The 22,456-nt window shown below is 41.7% G+C and overlaps 1 protein-coding gene across 4 annotated transcripts in view; it reads right to left on the reverse strand.

The window, feature by feature from the left end:
- Positions 1-22,456, reverse strand: part of AFG3L2 (AFG3 like matrix AAA peptidase subunit 2) — a 336,314-nt gene that overhangs the window by 109,279 nt on the left and 204,579 nt on the right. For all 4 annotated transcript variants that reach the window (XM_069219758.1, XM_069219759.1, XM_069219757.1 and 1 more), the window contains 4 exons: positions 9,634-9,771; positions 6,991-7,144; positions 3,496-3,603; positions 3,290-3,415 (listed from right to left, as the gene is read on the reverse strand). In XM_069219758.1, coding sequence (XP_069075859.1) covers positions 3,290-3,415; positions 3,496-3,603; positions 6,991-7,144; positions 9,634-9,771 — 526 coding nt within the window. The remainder of the gene's footprint in view (positions 1-3,289; positions 3,416-3,495; positions 3,604-6,990; positions 7,145-9,633; positions 9,772-22,456) is intronic.

The raw sequence follows: 22,456 nt of genomic DNA on the forward strand, positions 1-22,456 counted from the left end.
CCGAAGTGAAAGCGAAGCTCCGGGCCATGAATCTCAGATATATGCTTCTATATCCTGCACGGTTAAAGGTGCTATCCGGAGGCAGGTCTCATTTCTTCGAGCAACCGGAGGAGTTTTGGAGATGGCTAAAGATGTGGGACAAGGCCACGCTGGGCAGTTTGGTAAGGACAGGTGGAGTGGCTCATCAGGCTTCTGGAGCAGATTGCCCAGACTGGAAAACCCGTGGGGGAGGCCTGTTGGAGGACACTGTGGCTCAGGGGTCGGCGGTGGACCCTGCCCTCAGGATTGAGATACAAGATGGGACTATGGCTGTGGTGTCTGCTGGGTCGGCAGATGGGTCCGGTGGAGAGCTGGAACCGGGATCGGGGATGGTCTCCACGCAGGTCTGACTTTGTCGCTGACATTTGGAGCTGACTGTCGTGCCCTCTATCGGGCAGCCTGTGTCTGAGTAGGAGCTATTGGTCTGCGAGAAGTGGTGCTCCGAGACAATACTCAGGGTCCTGAAGGGGCATTATCTACACTTGGGCTGTACTGGACATTGAGGGGGGAGGGAGTGGGCAACGCTAATAACACTGAGCAATGATTGTTTGGTTTGCGGGCAATAGTATATTGTAGCCGGGGTGGGGGGTGGTCACTCCACATTTGTGGTAGGTCTTTATAATTGGATAGTTGGGGATTAGGCTGTTGTCCTGGCAGCACTTACGGAATGGATCTGCAGTATGGTGGTTTGTTTTGGTTGTTATACTGTATATCCGGGATGGGGGTTGAGGATTTGAGGGGTTTGATTGGCAAAGTTCGCCTACATATGATGTTGCTTTCACAGTGCAGGTCTAATGGCGAGATATGCATGATTCACCTTCTTTGTCTTCCCATGGTGGGAAGAAAGTCAAGGGGAGGCATTAACCATTAACGTGGGAGGGATAGCAATTCAGTGCCAATATGGGTCGTAAAAGCTGTCCAAAAAATGTCAGGGTCAAATGTTCTCATCCTCCTTTTCCTCTTATGCGAGGGGTGTGACCAGGGGTTCCTTTCACCCACACATATAGTGAGGTAGATGTTGAGGGGAGATATGTTCTGGTCGAGGGTATGTTGGATGGATCACCCATCATTATCCTTAGCACTTATGCGCCTAATATGGATGATCACTCCTTCTACACTAAAATACCAGAGATCCTGGGGAGAGTGTGGATAGACCTACTGTTTGGGATATGGAAAAGTTGATGTCTTTGGAAGCCTGGAGACCGGGTGGATGCAAGATAGCCAGGGATCTTTGCCCCAATGGGGAGTTTCTTTCCTTTACTGAAGCTAAGGATTTGTTTGGTTTGGGCTCTGGTCAATTCCTGCAATATGCTAACATTGAAAGTGTGGTAAGTGAGATCTGGAGTGGTTTCCTGGTAGCCCCAGGGGCCTCTGCGGTGCTGAATGGCCTGATTAATTGGGGTGAGGGGATGCACTTGATCACCCGGTTTTATAAAGCCCTTCGGGAGGCTCAACCAGGTGTGAGTGTGGGCGTGGGAGAAGGACCTGGGGGTACACATAGCAGACGCTGATTGGGATTTGGCCTTATCCATGGTACGTATGGTGTCATGTAATAATAGATTTAAGTTACTGCATTTGAACTTTGTACACAGAACGTACCTTACACCCAGTCGCCTAAACAAGACTGACCCGAGACGAAGAGCGGGGTGTCCCAGGTAAGGCACACTGGGTGCTTCCTTCCTGCATCTGGCTTGGACCTGCTGAATGGTAAACAATTTTTGGCACAAAGTAGTAGCGAAAGTAGAGGAGACGACAGGCCTGGCGTTAGAGGCAACGCCGATGTCTTGTCTATTCAGAGTGGTGCAGAGATCGCAGGGCCGGAGTATTCCATATAAATTAGCACAGCTGGTGTTGGCCAGGCGCAGGGTGGCAATTGGGTGGATGAGAACTCCATTGATCCCTGACTGGATACGGGACTTAATGGAATGGGGTACGGCTGAGGAACAACGCATGCGCCTAACACGTAGGGATGAGAAAGCACTCACTGATTTGGCAGCTTGGGGAACCTTACTGGACCAGTTCATGGGTGTGGAGGATGCAAGCTCTGCAGAGGATGAGAACATACACATTGAACCTATCAAACAGGTGATAGTCAACTATGGTCTCGACATCTTTCTGTTTTCCACAAGCTATATAATGTCTGGTCTCATGCGGATCTTGTGTGGGATGGGAGAGTAATTCTACTACATCGGACGTGACTGGCTCCTAGCTTGGATCTAGCTCAATAACAGTCATTGGAACTGTAATACACTATGACTATTATATCTTGCAGTAACCTGCACTGCACTGTATGTTCATAGTTTATTAAACTCAATAAAAACTGTTTAAAAGAAAAAATCAGTTACCAAGCATTAGGATCCACTGTCCAGGCAGTTGCCCCTAAATATAACAACATATAATCTGCTCTGCCTATGGCAGTTCAATATGTTCACCATCACCTATACAGATCCCTGTGCTTCTCACTGTGTTTCACTACAGGAAGGCAAGGGGATCCACAGTAATAGGAAACAGGAGCATTAATAATGCCCATCCTTGTCTTGTATCTTGCTATAATACTTGCACTGACTTAATCCGAAGATTTGCTATATAAGAGCTTTACCAATCGCATGACCTAGAGGTTAAAATGCATCCAGTCTAGAACACAGAATAAGATATTCCCAGACTATTGGGTCATATGCTTTTCAGAGACAAAACTTTGCAAAGCACATCCTCCTCTATGTCGTCACATTTTCCATGACCATGTGCCAGCTTCCTGAGACGGTGTGTAGTATTGCTATGTGGCATAATCCCACTCTTGCCCATTTGTACTAGGTCCTCAGTACCAACTTTAGTTGGCTTGCCAGCCGTTTTCTAAATAGGTTGTTATCCACATTTAGCACAGATAATGGGAGATGCCTTCTAAGTCATATTTAAATGGGTTGGGCACTATTCCTATACGTGCATGATTTCTGAGAGCACACCTACTGAATGCCCTGCTTCCAGCACTGTTACCTTAGCAGGCTCATACACTGGCTAGGGACATTCGACCAAGTGGCCGTAGCCTCCCACATTCTTGCATGTATTTAGGTCTATTATATCTCCCAAATGTCCTTCCTACCCAATATACCCTACAGGTTCTTCTTTTTGTACGGTATAGGGAGTGTGGATAAGAATGAAAAAATACAATTCCGAACACTGAAAAATAGTCAACCTAGTGTGACAACACTGACAATTCACAGAAAATAACTGGGACAAACAATCATACAGGTACCTGAAAATCCAGGGGTTAACGATGCAAGTTTTCTTGCTAGGTTCTCTCGTTCTATGCTACCATCTAGTTTCAAGGGTCTGAGGTGAACTTTAAAGATGGAGGCTCTTCCTTTAATGTCCGGAGGGCCTGAAAAAGCAAGTGAGATAATTAAAACTTGTAGTTTGTTCTCTGCATATACACGGTTTAACATATAGCTACTATCTTACCAATGTAGATCTGCCGGTCGAATCGCCCTGGCCTTAGTAGAGCAGGGTCCAGGATATCTGGTCTGTTGGTCCCTGCCAAAACGACCACATTTGTTGCTGTGTTGAATCCTTCAAAAAGAGGCAACAATATCAAAACAATTAATTAAATAATGCATTACTACACTATTCCTTTGAAAAGAATTGGCCCTTACAGCATATCATGTTCATATTACAGACTTTTCTCTGCAAATCACTGGGGCTGTATGGTAATTAATGTAAAAAGAAAATACGGTATTAACTTGACAATGAGAAACTGTCACTTCAAAATACAATTTGTTGAAAAGGACAGCTACAAAGGAAAAAGCCCTTCAAGTACTCAAAACTTCAAAAACACAATAATCTGAAATACAGGACACATGCAAACTGACAGACAAAAAAACCCAGAAAAATGTAAAAACGACAGTAGGACAGAAGAAGAAAACAGAGGTTTATCACTGTAATGAAAAGAAGGAAAAAAGAGAAACCAGAATAAGGAAGGAGAAGAAAGTATGTGGAAAATTTGTTTAAAAAGGCAAACAAAGAAACAAAAGGAAGAAGAAAAAACAGGCATTGGGGTCACCCCTGTAAAGAAAAAAAGACAGAGAAATAAAACAAGATACACAAAAAGAATCAGGGAGGAACAGAATAAACATGCAAAGGAAAAACAATTAAAAATGTAAATGTACACACAGGGAGGAGAAAGATTTGATGAGAAAAATGAAAACATAGGAATAAAAAAAAAAAAAACACCTCAGAATTTAACTTTTTGAATTTATAAGGCACAGTTAGAAATTATAACAATACTTCTTTCTTCCACCCAACTTCGCTAGGACTTGTCAACATCCCGAGCTCCCTACTCCGTTCCCGATGTTAATAGGGGCGAATGCTTTGTTGATGCCAAGCTTGGCTGGCATGGCCACAGAGTCTCTTTTTGCAAGAACTCTAAAAGTTCTGTTTCTTATACACAGAACCTAGGTCATACAAGAAGTCTGCAGGTGATGGCTGGGGGCAGGGGAGCTTGAAGTGATTGGGGTTTGCTTTTTCACACATTTTGTTTTTGCAATAGATCTTCTGTTTCAGAAAAGGTAAAGTAGCATCTAGTCATTGTCCACTCAAAGATTCAACGATTAAGACTCAAAGTTTAAAGATATATCTGCAAGAAAGTAAGTACATTTTCTGACTTTCATCACATACATTTAGCAACTCACCTACACAAACTGTGTTGAACTGTAAACTTCTAATTCAGTTTTTTTGTTACTTATCATATCCCTAATATTAATGGTTATTTTCAATTATCTTGCCCAATAATGTTTTGTACTCTAGTCTTCCAAACTTTGACCCCATGTGGTTGGTATCATCCTTGATGGCAGGCCCACTTAGGCCATCGCACATGTTGCAGGTTTCTAACCTCAAGTGTCACCCGCTGGTCCATCAAGGTGACACCACACTTGTGGATCCAGCTCTAATAAACATCATAATGGACTACTTGATTAACCGTTGTTTAGAAAAAATGACAAGCTTATTTTCAAAACTCCATGTAATGTGGAAATATATGAAGCCCATTTAGAAACAAAACATGCCAACTCTGCAATACTTTCACTGGTTCCTAGAGACACCTTAAAGCACTTCACTTGAGACACTGTTCAAAACTGAGAGTAATTCTATCAAACTTTTCAGTCCATCTTCCACGGTGTGCTTTCACTATCGGACGGAAAGCTGACCTAGATTATATGATGACTAAGACGTTCATATATTGCTAAGGAATTAAGGGGGTTGCATGTGCTTATTGTATGCCACTGTATAGAGACACAAACACACAGAATTGTATGGACCCACCATGACTTTAGTTATGTTACGTGTATTTGTAAAGTGCGCAACCACCACCAAAGTGTCCTGATGTGTCCTGGTGCTGAGCAGGTGATTGTGTGTATTGCCCTGCCTATGGTAGGTTAGCTAATTGAAAAGCCAGGTCTTCAGCTACTTGAGGAATTCAAGAGGAGAGGAGAAAGCTCTGATGTGGGTTGAGTGGCTGTTCCATACTTTAGAAGTTATGCAAGAGAATGCCCGTCTTCCTTATCTGGTCTGCATATGTGCGAGCAGGAGTCCTGCGTGGCGGAGGTGTCTGAATGGTTGGTGGGTGGAGTTATTAGTGGAAACCTCTACAAGGATATTCAGCCTGCTGAGCTTTTTGATATTTTTCGTATTGTGGATGGCATTATGACTGCCTGTTAATTGTCTACCTGCAGGATGCTATGTTTATTTCAATCAGATAACCCACACGAGGGAAAACTAAAGGATAGTATACATACATTGTTGATTTTCTTTCCTATTATTTGCCTCACTACTGAAGGTCTTATTTTGTTTTGTTGTTATTTCTTGGGATGTTCTAAACAGCAGCCATTGCTTAGATTTGTGTTCCCAACTCAGAGACAACTCTTTTTTCTTAGTGTCTGGATATTAGGGTGAGGGGGTAACTAAGGAATCTTCCAAGTTTTGAAAGGCTTGTACAGTCTATTCACAAAATTTTTCGTTTGCCCCTGTAGAGTAAACACAGTATGGATCCCTCCAACTTGTAATTATCAAGGAAGCAGGTGGGTGCTTTTCTGAGTTGGTGGGATTCCATGAAATGTTGAAGTTGATTGATATTCATTTGTGTTTGTGTGGAAACCCATCTCAAGGACAGCTAGCAGATTATGTAGAGATCTTCATTTGGATGGTAGAGAACCAACAATAGGGATAAGAAGTGAGAGAATTTCAATGTTGATCTTTGTTGGCAGTGGAGGTTAAACTGGAGCATGGCTATTTTACACTACTGGAAGGATGGGTAACTCAATCTATTTTAGAAATGTATATCCCAAAGGTATTAGCAGAATGTCCAGCTATCAAACATGTTAAACTGCAAAAGATTCCTGGCATTTATTAATGGCTAGTCAAATATGTGACCTCCTTGACCCACCATATTTCTCTCCAAATGAGGAGTGAACATACTGGTATGTTACTTTCAGAGATCCTCTCTTGGATGTTGTGCAGTTCTTAACAACTTGTGACTCTGTTAAGGATTAGAATTAAGGACCCTAGTCTCTGCAGTTCTCAAAACTTGAACAGAAGCACAGTGAAATAAGAACACACGATGGAAGGGGCTGGGCATGTGGGCCTCACTGAAGAGCACTATGCATTTTTTTTACAATAACGAATCCCAACAATCTGGGGCTGGTAAAGAATCAAATATAGTAAAATTAAGCTTCGTGGTGTACTCATCAATTTCCCCTGATCTGCAGTAGCATTACGCACTGATTTCGTACTCCCTCTCAACATGAGTATTTATAATTCATCAACATGAAGAAAGCCTGCTCATTACGCAGCACATTTTCAGGTTCTTTACAGCTATCCCAATTTCCACTTTTTTCAGATCTTGCAGACCAAGTGGTTCAGCTTTTAAATAAACGACACATACTAATACATGGGATAAACTTTTACCATCCATTTCCACTAGAAGCTGGTTGAGTGTGTTCTCCTGTTCACTTTGGCCACCAAAGTTGCCCCGTCCTCTCTTTCTTCCCACTGCATCTATCTCGTCAATGAAGAGAATGCAAGGAGCATTCTTTCGTGCCATCACAAACAGGTCACGGACCTAGAAAACAAAACAGCCCAGAATGTCAGTACATATGCTTTCTTCTTGTCCCTAAACATTTATGAATTTATAATTATCTTATCAGATGGCAAAGGTACATTTACAGCCTGGAAGTGTAAATTGGCGTAGCTTACTGACTGCCCTGTGCCTATGTTCTTGCTCAAGGTAAACAGAATAAATATGACAATGCTTGTAAACTATTCATAACAAAAATTAAAAGCCATCTTCAGCAAAGTTGCTTGGCTATTCAAAGCAGGAAGATAAAAACATAATATTTAGAGATTGTTGTTACTTGTATTGCTCTGGCAGAGATGACAAACCCTAGAGAAGGGAAATACGCTGGCTGGCTATCTAAAGAGGAACCCTCAAGTCCTGATGAGAGCTGTACTCAACCTCTAACAAACAAAGCATCCCAGAGAGAGAGGGATGCGTTTCAGTAACAGAAACCTAAGCTCGGAAATTCTTAGAGAAAATGTGTGAGGGTTATGTGTAACCAATAAACTATAAAGCTAAATAAAAAAACGTTAACATCCACATCAAGCACAAGTAAAAGAATAACATCCAAAACAAATAGTAAGTAAAAATTAAGTAAATGAAAGAAAGGGTTCTCCTTTTAAGCAAAAAGAAATGAAAAACAATTGAAAACAAAGAAAACATTTCCGCAATGAAAGTCAATGGAAAAAAAAACTAATTATAAAAAATAGTTATAAAAATAATCTCCTCTAGGTTCCATCAAAGCTGATGCACCTCATACGGCCAACTCACTAGTACACATGGTTGTTTTGAAACTGACTGTACGTTAAGTACTTACATTTTGTCTCAGTTAAGTTTAGAGGTATTCTTTCACATCCATATTGCTAGAGATAAGAGACCGCTTTTAAACATGTAGGTTGCCTCAGTAGTTTTCAATCATTATGATGACCAGTTGTTTGTCATCCGCATATTATTAAAAGGTTAATTCAATGTTGCAAAGAAGTGTGAGGGAAGGCACATAAATTCTGAAGTGTGTTGGGGTTAAAGCCTATAATTGTTGTACAGCATAAGTTTTTTAATAAGAACAATGGTCTCAGTGGCTTCGAGTCCTGCCTTATGGGTGTCCAATATTATGCACTAACCTGCAGTACTATCTATGAAATGTCTAAAACTCACCATGTTGGCACCGTGGAAAACACCAAAATAAACTGGATCCGGTAGGTCATATGGCTCCCCCTGCATTAGATCTTAACAGGGCAGCACAATTAGCACTGGTTCCCCTTGTGCACACATGGTGACACTAGGGAAAACCACGCTGCTGTCGGATCCATAAAAGGCCTGGACAAATGTCACATTACACAATATCACCATATGTGGCTTTCCCACACCCGAAGCCATGGCTAATCAGACTGTGAAGCTTAGAGTAGAACTATTGCTGTGCCCTTGAAAAATAGTTGAGTAATGGGTGATTAAGGATTGGCGGTTATATATGCCATAGCAAACAAAAAGCAGACCCAGGGAGTCATTACGAAGTGTGGCGGTCTTCAGACTGCCACACTCGCGGTGGCGGTCTGGACCACAACCAATGCGGCATTCCAACCACCACATCACAACTCTGGCGGTCGGACTGCCAGCTCTACCAGGATCTTGGATCCCGGCAGTCTGGCGGTGGTGGAGATCCTAATCCCAAGGCAGCGCTGCCCTGAGGATTACAACCTTGTTCTCCGCCAGTCTTTTTATGGCGGTAACACCACCATGAAAAGGCTGGTGGAAAACAGGTGCAGGGGACCATAGGGGGCCCCTGCACTGCCCATGCACTTGGCATGGGCACTGCAGGGGGCCCTCTGCCCAGCACCATTGACAAGTTCACTGTCTGCTGTGCACCCTGCTCATTACAGCATTGCTGGCAGCTCAATTACAAGCTGGTGACAATGCTGTAGCCTGTTTCCCGCTAGGCCAGTGGGCAGAAACTTAGGTTTGCGCCCGCCAACCTAGCAGGAAACTCTTAATGACTCAGGCGGGGAGGTCGCCACAAAGGTGGCGGCCACCCTGTCGGGATTTTAGAGGACAGAGCTTTACATCTGCCAAACTCATAATGACCCCCTACAGTGTTGATCCACGTTTTCCCAAAATAAAGTTGTTGTGAAACAATAATTAGAAAACGCTCCGGAAGATATACATTTCATTGGAAAAAAACAACAGTATTACGAAGTTATTAAAATAAACTTTAAATTAGCACTCAAGGAACACACAGACTGTAAACAACACAAATTAAAAATGCAGAAATTACAACATGCAGCACTAAACTATAATTGTGAACAAATAGGTAGGTGACAAAGTTCTATGTGCAGTTCATAAACCAATGCTGGGGGAAAATGTTGCTGTGAAATGAGAATACAAAATTATACAAAATACATAATTTTTCTTGCTGACGAATAATTCTAACATTCAGAAGGTGTCATTAAGTAGGACACCCTCAAGCTACGCTGCAGCCACAAATCTGTACAAGGACTTACTCTTGCTGGGCCCACGCCGACAAACATCTCCAGAAACTCAGACCCATTGACTGTGATAAAGGGCACGTCGGCTTCTCCTGCTGTGGCCTTGGCCAGCAAAGTTTTTCCTGTGCCTGGAGGACCGGTTAATATGGCCCCCTGAAAGAAGAACAGGCATGGGCATTACAAACAAAATGCATACACTTATAATGCAATTATCAATTCCACTGTGAATGTTAAAGGCAGCCTGTTCTTTCTCAAATACGATAAGATCTACTGGAACCCAAACCAGACATTGATAAGGTGACCTTTGAACAGCATCCCTGGCTGTAAGTCTGCTCAGGTACATAAACGTACAGAAATAGGTCTTACAGATAAGTAACTTTACATTTTCTTACTATCGTGGGTATCTTCCTTACATTCATAAACGTTGAAGAGAACTGTCCACTTGTGGAACCTTGGAGAACTTTTAAACGGATACAAAAACCTCTCCAAATAAAGCAAAAACTGCCATAAACAGGCAACATTAGCTTGTATCTAATAATCTATCTATCTATCTATATCTTACTGAAATAAAAAACAAAGGTTACAGGGACGTTATAGTTAGGTTCAGACTTTACATACACAAATCCATAGAAATTCTACAACTCGCGGCCCTGCCATGCACAGATTTTTCATCATTAATGTTATTGCAAATGTTGCAGTGATATTATCAATACTGCCACAGAAGATATCATGAGTTTATTTATTATGTGGGGTAATAGCAGTGCAGGGCGAGGGTGCAAGTTACAGTTAATAGGGCATGGTATAAAGGGCCTCATTTACGAGGCCTGAGGTGCATGGAGACACAGAAAGTGCCCTGCTGCGCCACCCTGTGCAACCGGAAAAGGACAGAAATGCACCATATCTACAAGATACAGTGCATTTCGGTCCTTTCCCCCTGCGTTGGTGCACAAATTGCTGCCTAGCGCCAACCCAAGCACCTTTGCACCATGTTGCAATGATGCCTGCGTTGTGGGGATTGTTTTTGTGCAGGAAGGGACACCCCCCATGCCCCCCCCCTTACCCCCCCCAGGCTAACAAACATTTTCTTTTTTAGTTTATGGCTGGAGTTGCGGTAGATCTGCCATAAAAGAATTGAAAAAAAAAAAGCACAGGCTTCGGTTTTTTTAAGGGTGAAGTAGAAACTATGTATAGGGGGCCACACAGCCTCCCCAAGCCCTGGGGATCACCAACTCTCTGAGGCTAAATCAAACTGGTGTGGGGGAGGCCAAGCCCAGGTACCACCTCCTCCCCAGAGTGAATAATCTATTATAAGCGTTGGTTTGGGGGGGGGGGGAAGAGCGCATGGACCTCCTGCGCCCTGGGCACCATCACCCCCCCCCCCCGGGCAAAAATGGATCGTAACACAGGGGAGGCCTGATGGCCTCCCCTGTAGCACCAGGGACCACCACCTCCCCGGGGCTTCATTTTATTGACTTGCGAGGGGGGCACCCTCTAACCCCCGCAGCCAAGGGGATCACCACCTCCACGGGCATTTGTGCTCTTGTGTGCGGATGCGTTGCCCTGCGCCCTAGATATCACCACCTTCCCGGAGCTATGAAAAATAAATAAAGGCGGGCGGCCCCTTCCCCCCCACCCCAAGGACCACCACCTCCCCATGGCATTCTTAGTTGGAGGGGTCCGCAAAGCCCCCCTCATGGAGCCACAAATGGCCTTGGAGACCTCCAACCCACAGGGATGGCTCCTACTACGTCCCCGGGTGCCCATCCCCGGGACATAGATGCTTGCTGTGGCTTGGCTGCAGCTCTGTGGCTAGGCCACAGCAAACACTTTGGTTTTTGACAGTGGAACCTGTCAAGCAAGTCCAGCTGTCAAAAAAACGAAGCTTTCATCTCTGTCCCCTGCACGTGAGCCCATAAAGGGTTTTAAAAAAAAAAATGTAGGGACCTTGTGGTCTCAGATAGCCCATAAAGGGCTAGAAAATAACAAGAAAAACCAATAGCTCAGTGTGAAGGTCGCAGATCTTCACACGGAGCAGTCAGGGATCAAGTCCAGCTGGACTTGCATCCCTTTTTTTTAAAAAGAACAAATTAGTTTTAATTTTTAAAATGACAGATACATTTTTATTTTAAATTGTAGAGAAATATTTCATTCTAAGTATATCATACATCAAAGCCTAAAAAAACTCTCTCTCTCCCTCTCACTTTGTTTCTCTCTCTGACTCAAATAAATTTTTCCCACTCACACACCCACTCAGACACTCAGGCACCCACTCACAGACACAGTCAGACCCTTTCATCTACTCAGATCTACTCAGACCCTCACACACCCACTCACAGAACCACTGACAGTTACGCACCCACTCACAGACCCACTCAGACTGTCACACACCCACTGACAACCTCATGCACCCACTCACAGACCGGTGCACACACGGACGCACCCACTATAACACTGATGTACGCACTCTTACACCCAGACAGACAGTCTGACAGCCATTCTCACCCCCAAGATAAATCCGCTCACATCTCACACCCAGAGAGGTTGCACCCAAATCCCGTTGCACACGGACAAAGGGCCGTGCACAGCATGGTGTCGGGTAGTTGGAGGGGTTTGTCTGCAGGCCAGGTCTTGCGGGCAACCTACCCTGCACACAGGTGAAGGCCGTGCACGTTGCAAGGTTGGGCGCTTATAGGGGGTTGGCACTGTGGCCAAGGTCTGTGCGTGGCAGTGGTTGGATTAACATATAATAATGAAAATTACTATACTTTAAAAAAAACTTTCAAATCACTGAAAAAAACAAGTTACAGGGCCGTTATAGTTAGGAAATAAAATGTAAAAAAATAAATCATAGAAATTCACTTACAAAAAACCCAAAGGTTACAGGGATGTAGGCTCACATTTTCAACGAACAAGACCATAGAAATTCACCAGTTATATTTAGAGTTAACTCAAGTAACTATAACTTGCGCCCTAAGGTAACTATAACTCTGGCCATCGCCATGCGCTGCTATTTAGCTCATAAATTACGGCACTCATGACATCTTATATAGCATTATTGATAATATCAATGTAATATGTGCAGTAAACTCTTCGTCAAAAAAACTGTGTATGGTGAGGGCGCGAGTAATGGTGGACCTTGATCTGGTTAGTGACATCGCTGATGACATCTCAAATGACATACAGAAAAAATGCTGGCACAGCTACTCAAACCCCTATACAAACAATCTTACACCCACACATACAAGTCCTCATATTCTTATTCATAACAGACAAGACTACTGACACAATAACACTCATTCATTCACTGCCACAAATACAACACACTCACACATGCTTGAATGACTTAGTTATTTGCACATGTACACTCAGTCACCCGCTCACTCACCCATGAAGCCACTCACACACTAACTCACACTTGACAAACACTCACATAAACCTATCCCAATCCCATTCAACCACCAACATACCCACTCACTCCCCCATACAAGCAATCACAGACCCATGCACTCGCCTATGCCTAATCACCAAAACAGACATTTACACTTGAAGTCACTCAGCCATAGAGCAACTAACACAGCTACTCAGTCACTTGTGCACCCACTCACACACCCACTCACTCACTCATACAGGCCCTAACACACCAAGTCACTTCCACATCCACTTACTCAGACATCCACTTACTCTCCTATATAGTGACTGACACAGTCTCCCACTTGTGTATACAGTCACTCATACACCCACTCAGCCAAACAATCAATGACTCACCCACTAACTCAACAATATAGTCACTAACATGCCCACTCACTCACCCATACACCCACTCACACACCCACAGAATCACTGATACAGCTACTGACAGAACCAATCACTCTGCCATAAAGTCAATCAGACATCAACAGACGTCTGCATCAGGTCACTGGCAGACCCACTCACTTACACATACACTTACTCACGCACTCTTTTACTAATGCAGACAAAAACACACTCCGTCACTCATCCATACAAGCACTCACACACCTACTCACTTGTACAACCACTCACACCACCAGTGACTAAGTTAGTGCAGCCACTCACAAACTCACCAATACAGGTACTTACACATCCACTCAATCTCCCATTCAATAACTGACGCAATCACATACTCACTCATTGACCTACCCACACACCCAATCATACATTCATAAAACTACTTACACTCAGTGGATGATGTCATCAGTGATGTCATTTGAGATACAATCAGTGATGTCACGGACAATGTCACGAGTGATGTAATATGTGACGTCATAAGCAGTGCATTGCAAGCCGTAAGTTATAGTTAGCTTAGGTAACTATAACTGCTGAATTTCTATGGTGTTATATGAAAAAGTTTGACCCTAACTATAACGTCCCTTTGATTTCTTTTAAGTGAATCTCTACGGTTTGTCAAAATCTAGTAAATAATTATCATGGTCATGTAACATTTTGTTTTTGTTTTAATGTTTATGTAGCTTTTACGTGTTTTGAATACAATAAAACAGATCTGTAAAGCATTCGGTTCTTTAACTTAATTTGTATGTTTTTTATTTTAAAAATTTTGAAACTATTATTTGTAGTCTTTTGTAACTTTGTAATTATTTTATTTGTGAAGGCTGTAAAATATGTATATGCATATTTTATGGACGTATACTTTAACATATTTTTTCCATATTTTATTGGAGTCTCGTCTCCATCACGCTTATTCATGCTTCAGTTGTATTGTATTGTATTGTAATCGTATTTATATAGCGCTTACTACCCCAGACGAGGCGTCGAAGCGCTTTTTGATGAGTAGCACGCTACTATGGAACCCAACAAGAATTAGTGATGGATTAGTATCGGGAAATAATGAGTACAGTTTTAGTATTATTATGAGTTAATTTGAACTGCGGTTATGAGAGTTTGTTAGTTAGATTGACTGGAGTAATGGAGGGGTGGAGGAGGAAAGAAATCCAGAAGTGTTAATTGGGAGTATATCCTTCGTTTACTCAACCCAAAGGCTTGGAATGAGTAAAGGGGGGTGGAGGAGGGAAGAGTATGTGGAAGGGTTAGGGAGAGCATAGTAGCAGGGTGAGATAAATGCAGGAGAATTTAGTAGGGTTGTGTGGGAGGTCACAGTAGTAGAGTGAGGTTTGGTGAGTTAGATGTGGAAGCGGAGGGAAGAGCTTAGGCAAAGTTATTTAGGAGATTTAAGTAGTAGAAGGGATTTGGGATGAGTCAGAGTGAGAATGGAGGATAGTTTGATAGAGACATGACATATGATGATGAGTAGATAAGTGTGATAAGATGAGAGTAGGAATTCATAGCTATCTAGTATAACAACCCACCCAGAAGCCATGCAATGATCCACGAATATGCCAAGCACAGAAACAACATATACACATACATATATATATATACATATATATATACATATATATATACATACATACATATATACACACACACATGAATACACACACATATGCACATACAATACATAATTAGAACCATGGGTAAAATATACTTAGTCAAACAGGTTTAAAGAGTGTGTGTATTTTATTGTTATGACATAGTAGCGATACATATTTTCTAAAGAAATTATAAATAAATAGAAATATACACATAATCTGAAAAAAATATTTATCAACATAGGCTTATGCAGTTCATAGTTGTTTGAATATGGTGGTTATGAAGGAAAGAGCCAACTCTTGAGTAGTTTTCTGAAGACTAGAAAGTTATCTGTGGCTCTTATAGTTGGGGGTAATGAATTCCATAGTTTGGCTGCTTGGATGGAGAAGGATGTACCACCTAGAGTCTTTTTCTTGTATGGTGGTGTTCTAAGGCAGGGTGCCAATCTTGAGCGGAGGTTTGTGACTCTTAGGCATTTTTTAAATCGTTAAAACATATATAAACACATTTCAGCAGTATAATTCATATTGAGAGATTTATTTATGAAGTTATAGAAAACACAATTTGTATACAAAAGTTATTTTACTTGTGGTTTTGATATTTTTTCAGGAGACGCAAAGGATACGTGACTCCTGCTGCAATGCATATCTGAGGTCGTGGTGGAGACGCAGATCCACCGTATTTTTAACAATATGAATTACCATATAACTACAGTTTAAGTATATTTTGAAGTTAGAGGACAAATATTATAATACTACAAAAGTTAGTATAAATATAGATGGGTATCTTTTTAAATTATGTTTTTATGTTATTTTGCTAAACTGTGACAGAGACGCGGTGTGTACAGGATGACGTCAGACATCATGGGACTACAGAACAGACAATCTGATTGGTTGAAAATACTTCAATTCCTTGTACAGGAAGGCCCCACAAGTTTCTGAGCATCATTTGGGTGCATTTGAATTAGAGCACAGCTGTGAAGCTTCAGAGCAATTTTAGTTATTTTTTGTGGGTGTTCTTCAAACTTTTTGGACAGGAAGAAGATGGCAGCTACTCCTCCATCAAATGATTATGTCCCTAGCAGTGATTCTTAAAAAGAATGCCCCAGAAAGAAGAGGGAGAGTACCCTCTCAACCTTCTTTACAATACCAGAAGAAGAAAAGAAGATTAATCCAATAAAGGTGACTTGCAGTTTGTGCAACAAAGCTTTGTCTCGGGATCAGAGAGAAAATACTCCTGTGGGACATCCTCCATGCTCAAACACCTCAAAAGCATGCACAGTGCTTGTCTTGCAAGAGCTCAGAGGCAAAGAGCACTTGCCCTTGGATCTTGTACAAACCAGGACCGACAACCAGGTACATTATCTGGATCTACGTTGCCTAGTACATCCCCTATCACTGTGGGGGGCTGCGCTGAGCACCATAACGGAGTTGCGGATCCACGATAGTAAAAAAAAAAAGAGAAGGTGTTAACTTTTTAAAACTCATAATTCATCCCTCACAAACCAATACATTATGTACATGGCGTCAGAGTACCTCTACCCTGACCACTTCTACCCATTTCTCAAAGAAAATCCATCCCCACAACGATTGCTGGTTGATAAAATGACGGCTGCAACTTTCTGAACAGCTTGCACCCAGCCAATCACAGTCCTCTGTGTGGCTTGCGAATTTGTGGCAGTCCGCATGGGATCCGCGACGGATCCACTTTCCTATACATACAATTATCCCCCCCCCATTAAATACCAAAAAGCAATGAACATATTTACAGCAAAACCCAAAAAGGTAGCTTTCTGGACCAGGGCCTATCTTACTGCCAAATTTGGTTTAATTCCGTCCAGTAGTTTTGGCGCTATCGCTGTTCAAAATCCCTATGGAAAAATGAATAGGGATAAAGAGTTTTGGGAACCCCTTCTCTCCCCCTTTTCTCTCGCCTCTGGGACAGATCACCCCGAAACTTTCCAGACAGCAGCTAATGTGACTGGCAAAAAATGTTGGCAAATTGTTTTTAGGAATGTTCTGTGAAGATTGGTCAAGCGGCGCTTAAGATATAGGCAAGTTAAAAAAAATAAAAAATAACGTTTTTTATATAGAAACTAGGTCCTGACTATATCTACCTAGAAGCAAGCGCCACTATATATATATATATATATATATATATATATATATATATATATATATATATATATGTCCAAGTCTTCTCACCCAATTAGATAAGAGATCAATACACTAGGCGAGTAGTTCCAAAATATATTAAAGCAGAAACAAATGGAATTCCTCCCAACGCGTTTCAGCCGTAGCCTTGTTCACGGATGGGGGTGTATTACAAACAACCAGTATAAATACAAATGTGTAGACATAAAAAAAGGACTCTTAACACAGTACAGATATATATCACCCTGAAAACAAAGGTGCCATCTTGTAAGGGTAAGTAAAACAGAATATCTCTAAAGGAATACCATAAATACATACATGTTTCTTTGTATATAAATATTAATTCTCATATCATACTACATCAACATAGTTATATGTAAATGTATGATATATAACATTAAATTACATATTATAAATTTATTAATTGTTAAATACGAGACCTTCTGTTGTACGCCGTGAATATCTTATTAAGTTTAATACCCTTATCAAGATTAAGTATACTAAATCTAAAAAGAGAAAACCCCCAAAAAATTTGATACTATTTACAGTGGAGATATATTAAGTCTCCACAATCTCAAACAAAGAAACCCGGAGAATCCAAAAATTAGCAATTTTAGCTACCAAGATGAAAAAAAAATTACTCACTTATTTGGTCTGTGATCAAATTAAACTTAACCCACGAGGTGGAGACAGACAGAGAATGTTACGTATTCTTGAATCAAAATATATTATTAAATTTATGTCTCTGTCTCCAAATGGGTTGAATCTTAGTGAGGAAATGAATACAAGGCTACGGCTGAAACGCGTTGGGAGGAATTCCATTTGTTTCTACTTTAATATATTTTGGAACTACTCGCCTAGTGTCTTGATTTCTTATCTAATTGGTTGAGAAGACTTGGACATAATTTATGGGCTTCCCGATCCCATATCAAGACCGCCACTTTTGAGCCTTAACAAGTCGGGTACTTTTTGGTTATATATATATATAACGGAATTAGAAATTAATGAAAGCATATGCCTATTTTTGTTTGTTGTTCAGAAGAAAATCTTTTCTTTTATCACTCCCTTTAAAAAGGGAACAATGAAATGGCATTGTTCATACAAGCAGGTAGCTTTTCAATTTAAAAAAAAAACAAAAAAAAAAAAACACACAGCTCTGTCACTTTACGGCTTCCAGCGAGCTTTCATAATCTCAGCACCACACAGTTACATGCCGCCACACTGAAGGTTTGCATTCAAGTTGTTTTTAGCTGTCTGATGAAACTCTAGGAGTTTAGATAAAAAGAAACACGTCTGTTCTGAACGGGAACACATTTTGACAAGTCCAATGCCTACTCAGCTACAGGTACACGTGTGATTCTAATAATCAATTAGAGATGCAGAACCCCTGAAATATTAAAGTGTCTGTAATATTCCGTTCTTACGTGATAAATAAATACATTTGCTCGGACTCCTGTTGCCACAAAGTCACTAATGGCTATTGTTGCAGTTTGACGCCATCTTCTGGCGTCTAGCGGTGAAGACAGAAAACAAAATAAACCTTCGCTGTTAGCTAGGGCAGAATGCTATCTACAAAAGAGAAAAGATAGTAATAAAGCAGTCTCAGTCATATTCACCAACATGCATATACAACGGGGTACCCCTCAACTAAACAACCAGGTGCCCATACCTGCCAACATTTTAGAAGAGAAAAGTGGGAGATTTCTAGAAAAAAATTCGGAAGATGTATTTCCTCCACTGACTTCTATTGGGGCCTGAATCGGGTTATTGTTATGTATGGAGATTTGCAAGCCTGATGCTGCAGGATTAGATATTAGACACGCAAATGCACGCTTTTTTTCCTTACGTGGCAGGAGCACGGAAAAATCGCTATAGTGGGCTGAGAGAGCGTGATGCAAATGCTGTTCACTGGCCTGCAGGAGCAGGTGACTGGCAGAGCATACTCTGAGTTACACAAGACCAGGCCTTGTCAACTGAAGCCTGCAGACGAATCAGGTTTTCACATGCAGGCGGCGGGAGACTATACTTGAAATCAGTAGTTCCCCACCTGAATCGGGAGGGTTGGCATCTACGAGTACCAAAGGGCTTTCTTTAAAGCAGTAATATTCCTCAGGATACCTGAACCATCACCGAGATTACAGATGATGCACCAGAACAGAGGAGGAGGGTGCGGTTTAAAAAGCAGAGGACCTTGATCCCTTGCATGCGTCAAGACCAATTTATTCCCCTGCCGTGAAAAATGTGCTTATTTTAGGTTTAAAATTGCAAGGAGATGTCTGTAGTAATACCGTTTCTAGCAAAACGGCTGATGCTAAAGACCGGGTTAAGAGCTTATTTCCAAACTGGCTCACATAGCCGACCCGTTTTCAGATTGCTTGTGTGACATTTTTAAGGTTTCAGTGTACTTATGAGTGACACTCACAGAACAAATGTTTGACACGTAAGAATGACACTTTCTTGCAAACAAAACCAAGCAACGAGGTCCATGGAAACAGAGAAATGTCAGAAATTACAGCTATGTAAGCAAGGAGAAACTAAGTGCTTTTAGTCGCAGGCTGCAACCTCGTAGCACTATATATATACACAAGCCACTATTCCCATTGGGCCAACCAGATTTGAGTTCCTTTTCTCTCTGGTTACACAGTAACAAACATGATGTGCAGTGATTGTGATGCACTCTGAAACCTCATTGGAATCCTCCTTAGCAGGTGCCAACACCAATACCCTGCTCGGCTTCAGCTTTCTGCCATGCACATATCACTTCAACACCTTTCTCTAAAAGTGAAAACTCCCCCACTAACTTGCACAACCTCCTCACATCCGCCATGATTTTACACCTCTTCTGACCCCTGCAGCTGAGCTGCTCGTAGTACTATAAACAAATCAAGAACTTCATTGGTGTCTCTGAACAGTCAGGGTAAAATTGCCAGACCATTGTAACTTGGCTACCAGCGGCGGCTGGTGAGGTTTGTGAGTGGTGGGGCTGGGCTTGGTCCTAGGGGTGGGGGAGAGAAGGCAGTGTGGCACAGCATTTTTTTGGGAGCTTAGCCGCCATTTCCTGTGCAAATCTAATTTAACAAAAATGGGATAAAAATCTGCCATTTCAAGCTCCATTTAAAAAAAATAAAAGGAACAAAAAGGAATAAGTTTCATAAGCCTGGCTTGTTAGGCAAGCCTGATATCCTTCTTTATCGATGTGTGCAGCTGTCAAGAGGTTTTGGGGTTCGTTTCTCCTTCACATATTGCTGACTGATTTTTAATGAATGTTTTTCCAGCTTGCTCAAAGTCAGAGTATACCATGTTTTTATTTCTGTCAATCACAACCTCAAGTTTGACAGTTCTTTTATATAAAGATAGTGCTGCAGGCTTGATGCATTGTTTATTTGTACATAGATCTCAACAGAAAGACGTGCGAGATTAACTATAATTCCAGTTAATTTGATAGTAAAAATAATAAACCAATCATTTTCACTTGCTATTGTGTGCAGCAGAAGTAGCCTTTGTAAGTTTGAGCACAACGGTTGATTCACAGACATTACATGCCCTTAGCAGTTGTCACCTAATTAACTGAATACAGCAGAAAAAAACAATGCTGTAGAATCACCTACATTTCTGCCTGGACCTAAACTTGACAAAAATGTATCCAGGTGGCTGGCATAGATGCCAGGAAGATTCAACCCAATCTACTTCTTTGTCCTCCAGCAATCTCTAAGAACAAAACTACAAATCCCAGAATGCAACTTTTTCTGTTGACTAAACAAAGTGCAAATAGCTTTAGGTGTCTCACAATCCTTTCTGAAATGTGTCATATTACTGTGGAAAAGTGTCACAAAAGCATTTGAATGTCACACGCAAACAGCAAATGCACTCAAAAGATGGAGATGTCACAAGCAGCATGGGAGCTATGATGACATACAGTTACAAAACCACGCACCACACCACCTATCTACGGCGCAATAAAGGCCCTGTAACCGAGTGAGGGCCTGCACTGACACAGGGCTATATACCCAGCAGAGGTGCTGCCAGGCACACCGGGCACCCACACAGCGTATTTGTTTAACAGGTCTATTTGCACTGAAACTCGGCCCTTTATTCCCATTGCACTGTACATAATATTCAGACCCAGGATAACAATGACATTCCCTCGCCTTAAAAAACAACACATGCATTTAACGAACACAAACAAGCAATTAGCCAACACCCTTTACTGTTTGCTTTGGTGCTTTTTTCATTTGCCCCGACGTGTCTGGTTGAAATCATCCATGACGCGTATTTGGTTCTGCACTGGTGTTTCTGTTTTCATTTACTTTTAGTCTACAGAGGTAGTTTATGATTATGAGTGCGGAGGTTCACATTAGGGGGGATGCGGGCATACGTGCATATGTATATTAAAAAACATGTAATACATGGACTAGGTGAATCATGATAGACGGCAGAACAACTAGGCTCTCTGTGCCCCAACTTAATCTATATACCCTGGCCTGGCACATGGAAACAAAATAGTGGGTGAACATCAGTATGGCCATTTTAAACATTTAGGCGCAAGCTAGCAGGGACTGATACCTTGAAACAGCCACGTGTGTGAGTGCATAGGGTTCCTCAGCCTCGTGTGAAATCATGCATTACATGCATGCATACTCCTGCCATTGTTTTGTTTGAATTGCAGTGATTTCCAATTGGATTTGACATATATAGAACGTCTGCTACTCCTGGGGAGTTTGAAAGATTATTATAGGCAGTGACACATGATCATTTTGCAACTGGATATAAACAATGTAGGGCGTAGTGGGTGAAAGTTAGATGCATGCACGTTGAACCGCATGGGCAATTTTTCACAAGAATTGCACCGCACATTTCGCAGGATACCATGGCCCACAGAGTTTCTCCTTTGGCACGTACAAAAACACATTTAATTTACATTCCACAAAATGCAACTTCAAACACACTTTTTAAAGCAAACTTAATAAAATGATGTTGCGCTCATATAATACCAATTTATTCGTTAACAGCATGTGTACTTATTAGCACCGATAACTGCAACTCTGAACTTGTTAAAGCACGAGAAGAAATGTTTTAATATAGTACCGAATTTCAACAGAAAATGCACAGTCCTTTTGAAGAATGCACTTTCCCATAATATGCCATTGCTTACAGGCTCCCCATCATTTCACATGCCTCTGCCTGTACGCATAGTAATAAGTGGCTTGAGTCACGTTTTATGTTCATAGTCCACTCCTGAGGCAAAATGCTCCCCCGGTCTTAAAGGCATGCTGCTGCAG

This window comes from Pleurodeles waltl, chromosome 2_2, assembly GCF_031143425.1.
Source record: "Pleurodeles waltl isolate 20211129_DDA chromosome 2_2, aPleWal1.hap1.20221129, whole genome shotgun sequence".
NCBI classification, from domain to species: Eukaryota; Metazoa; Chordata; class Amphibia; order Caudata; family Salamandridae; genus Pleurodeles; species Pleurodeles waltl.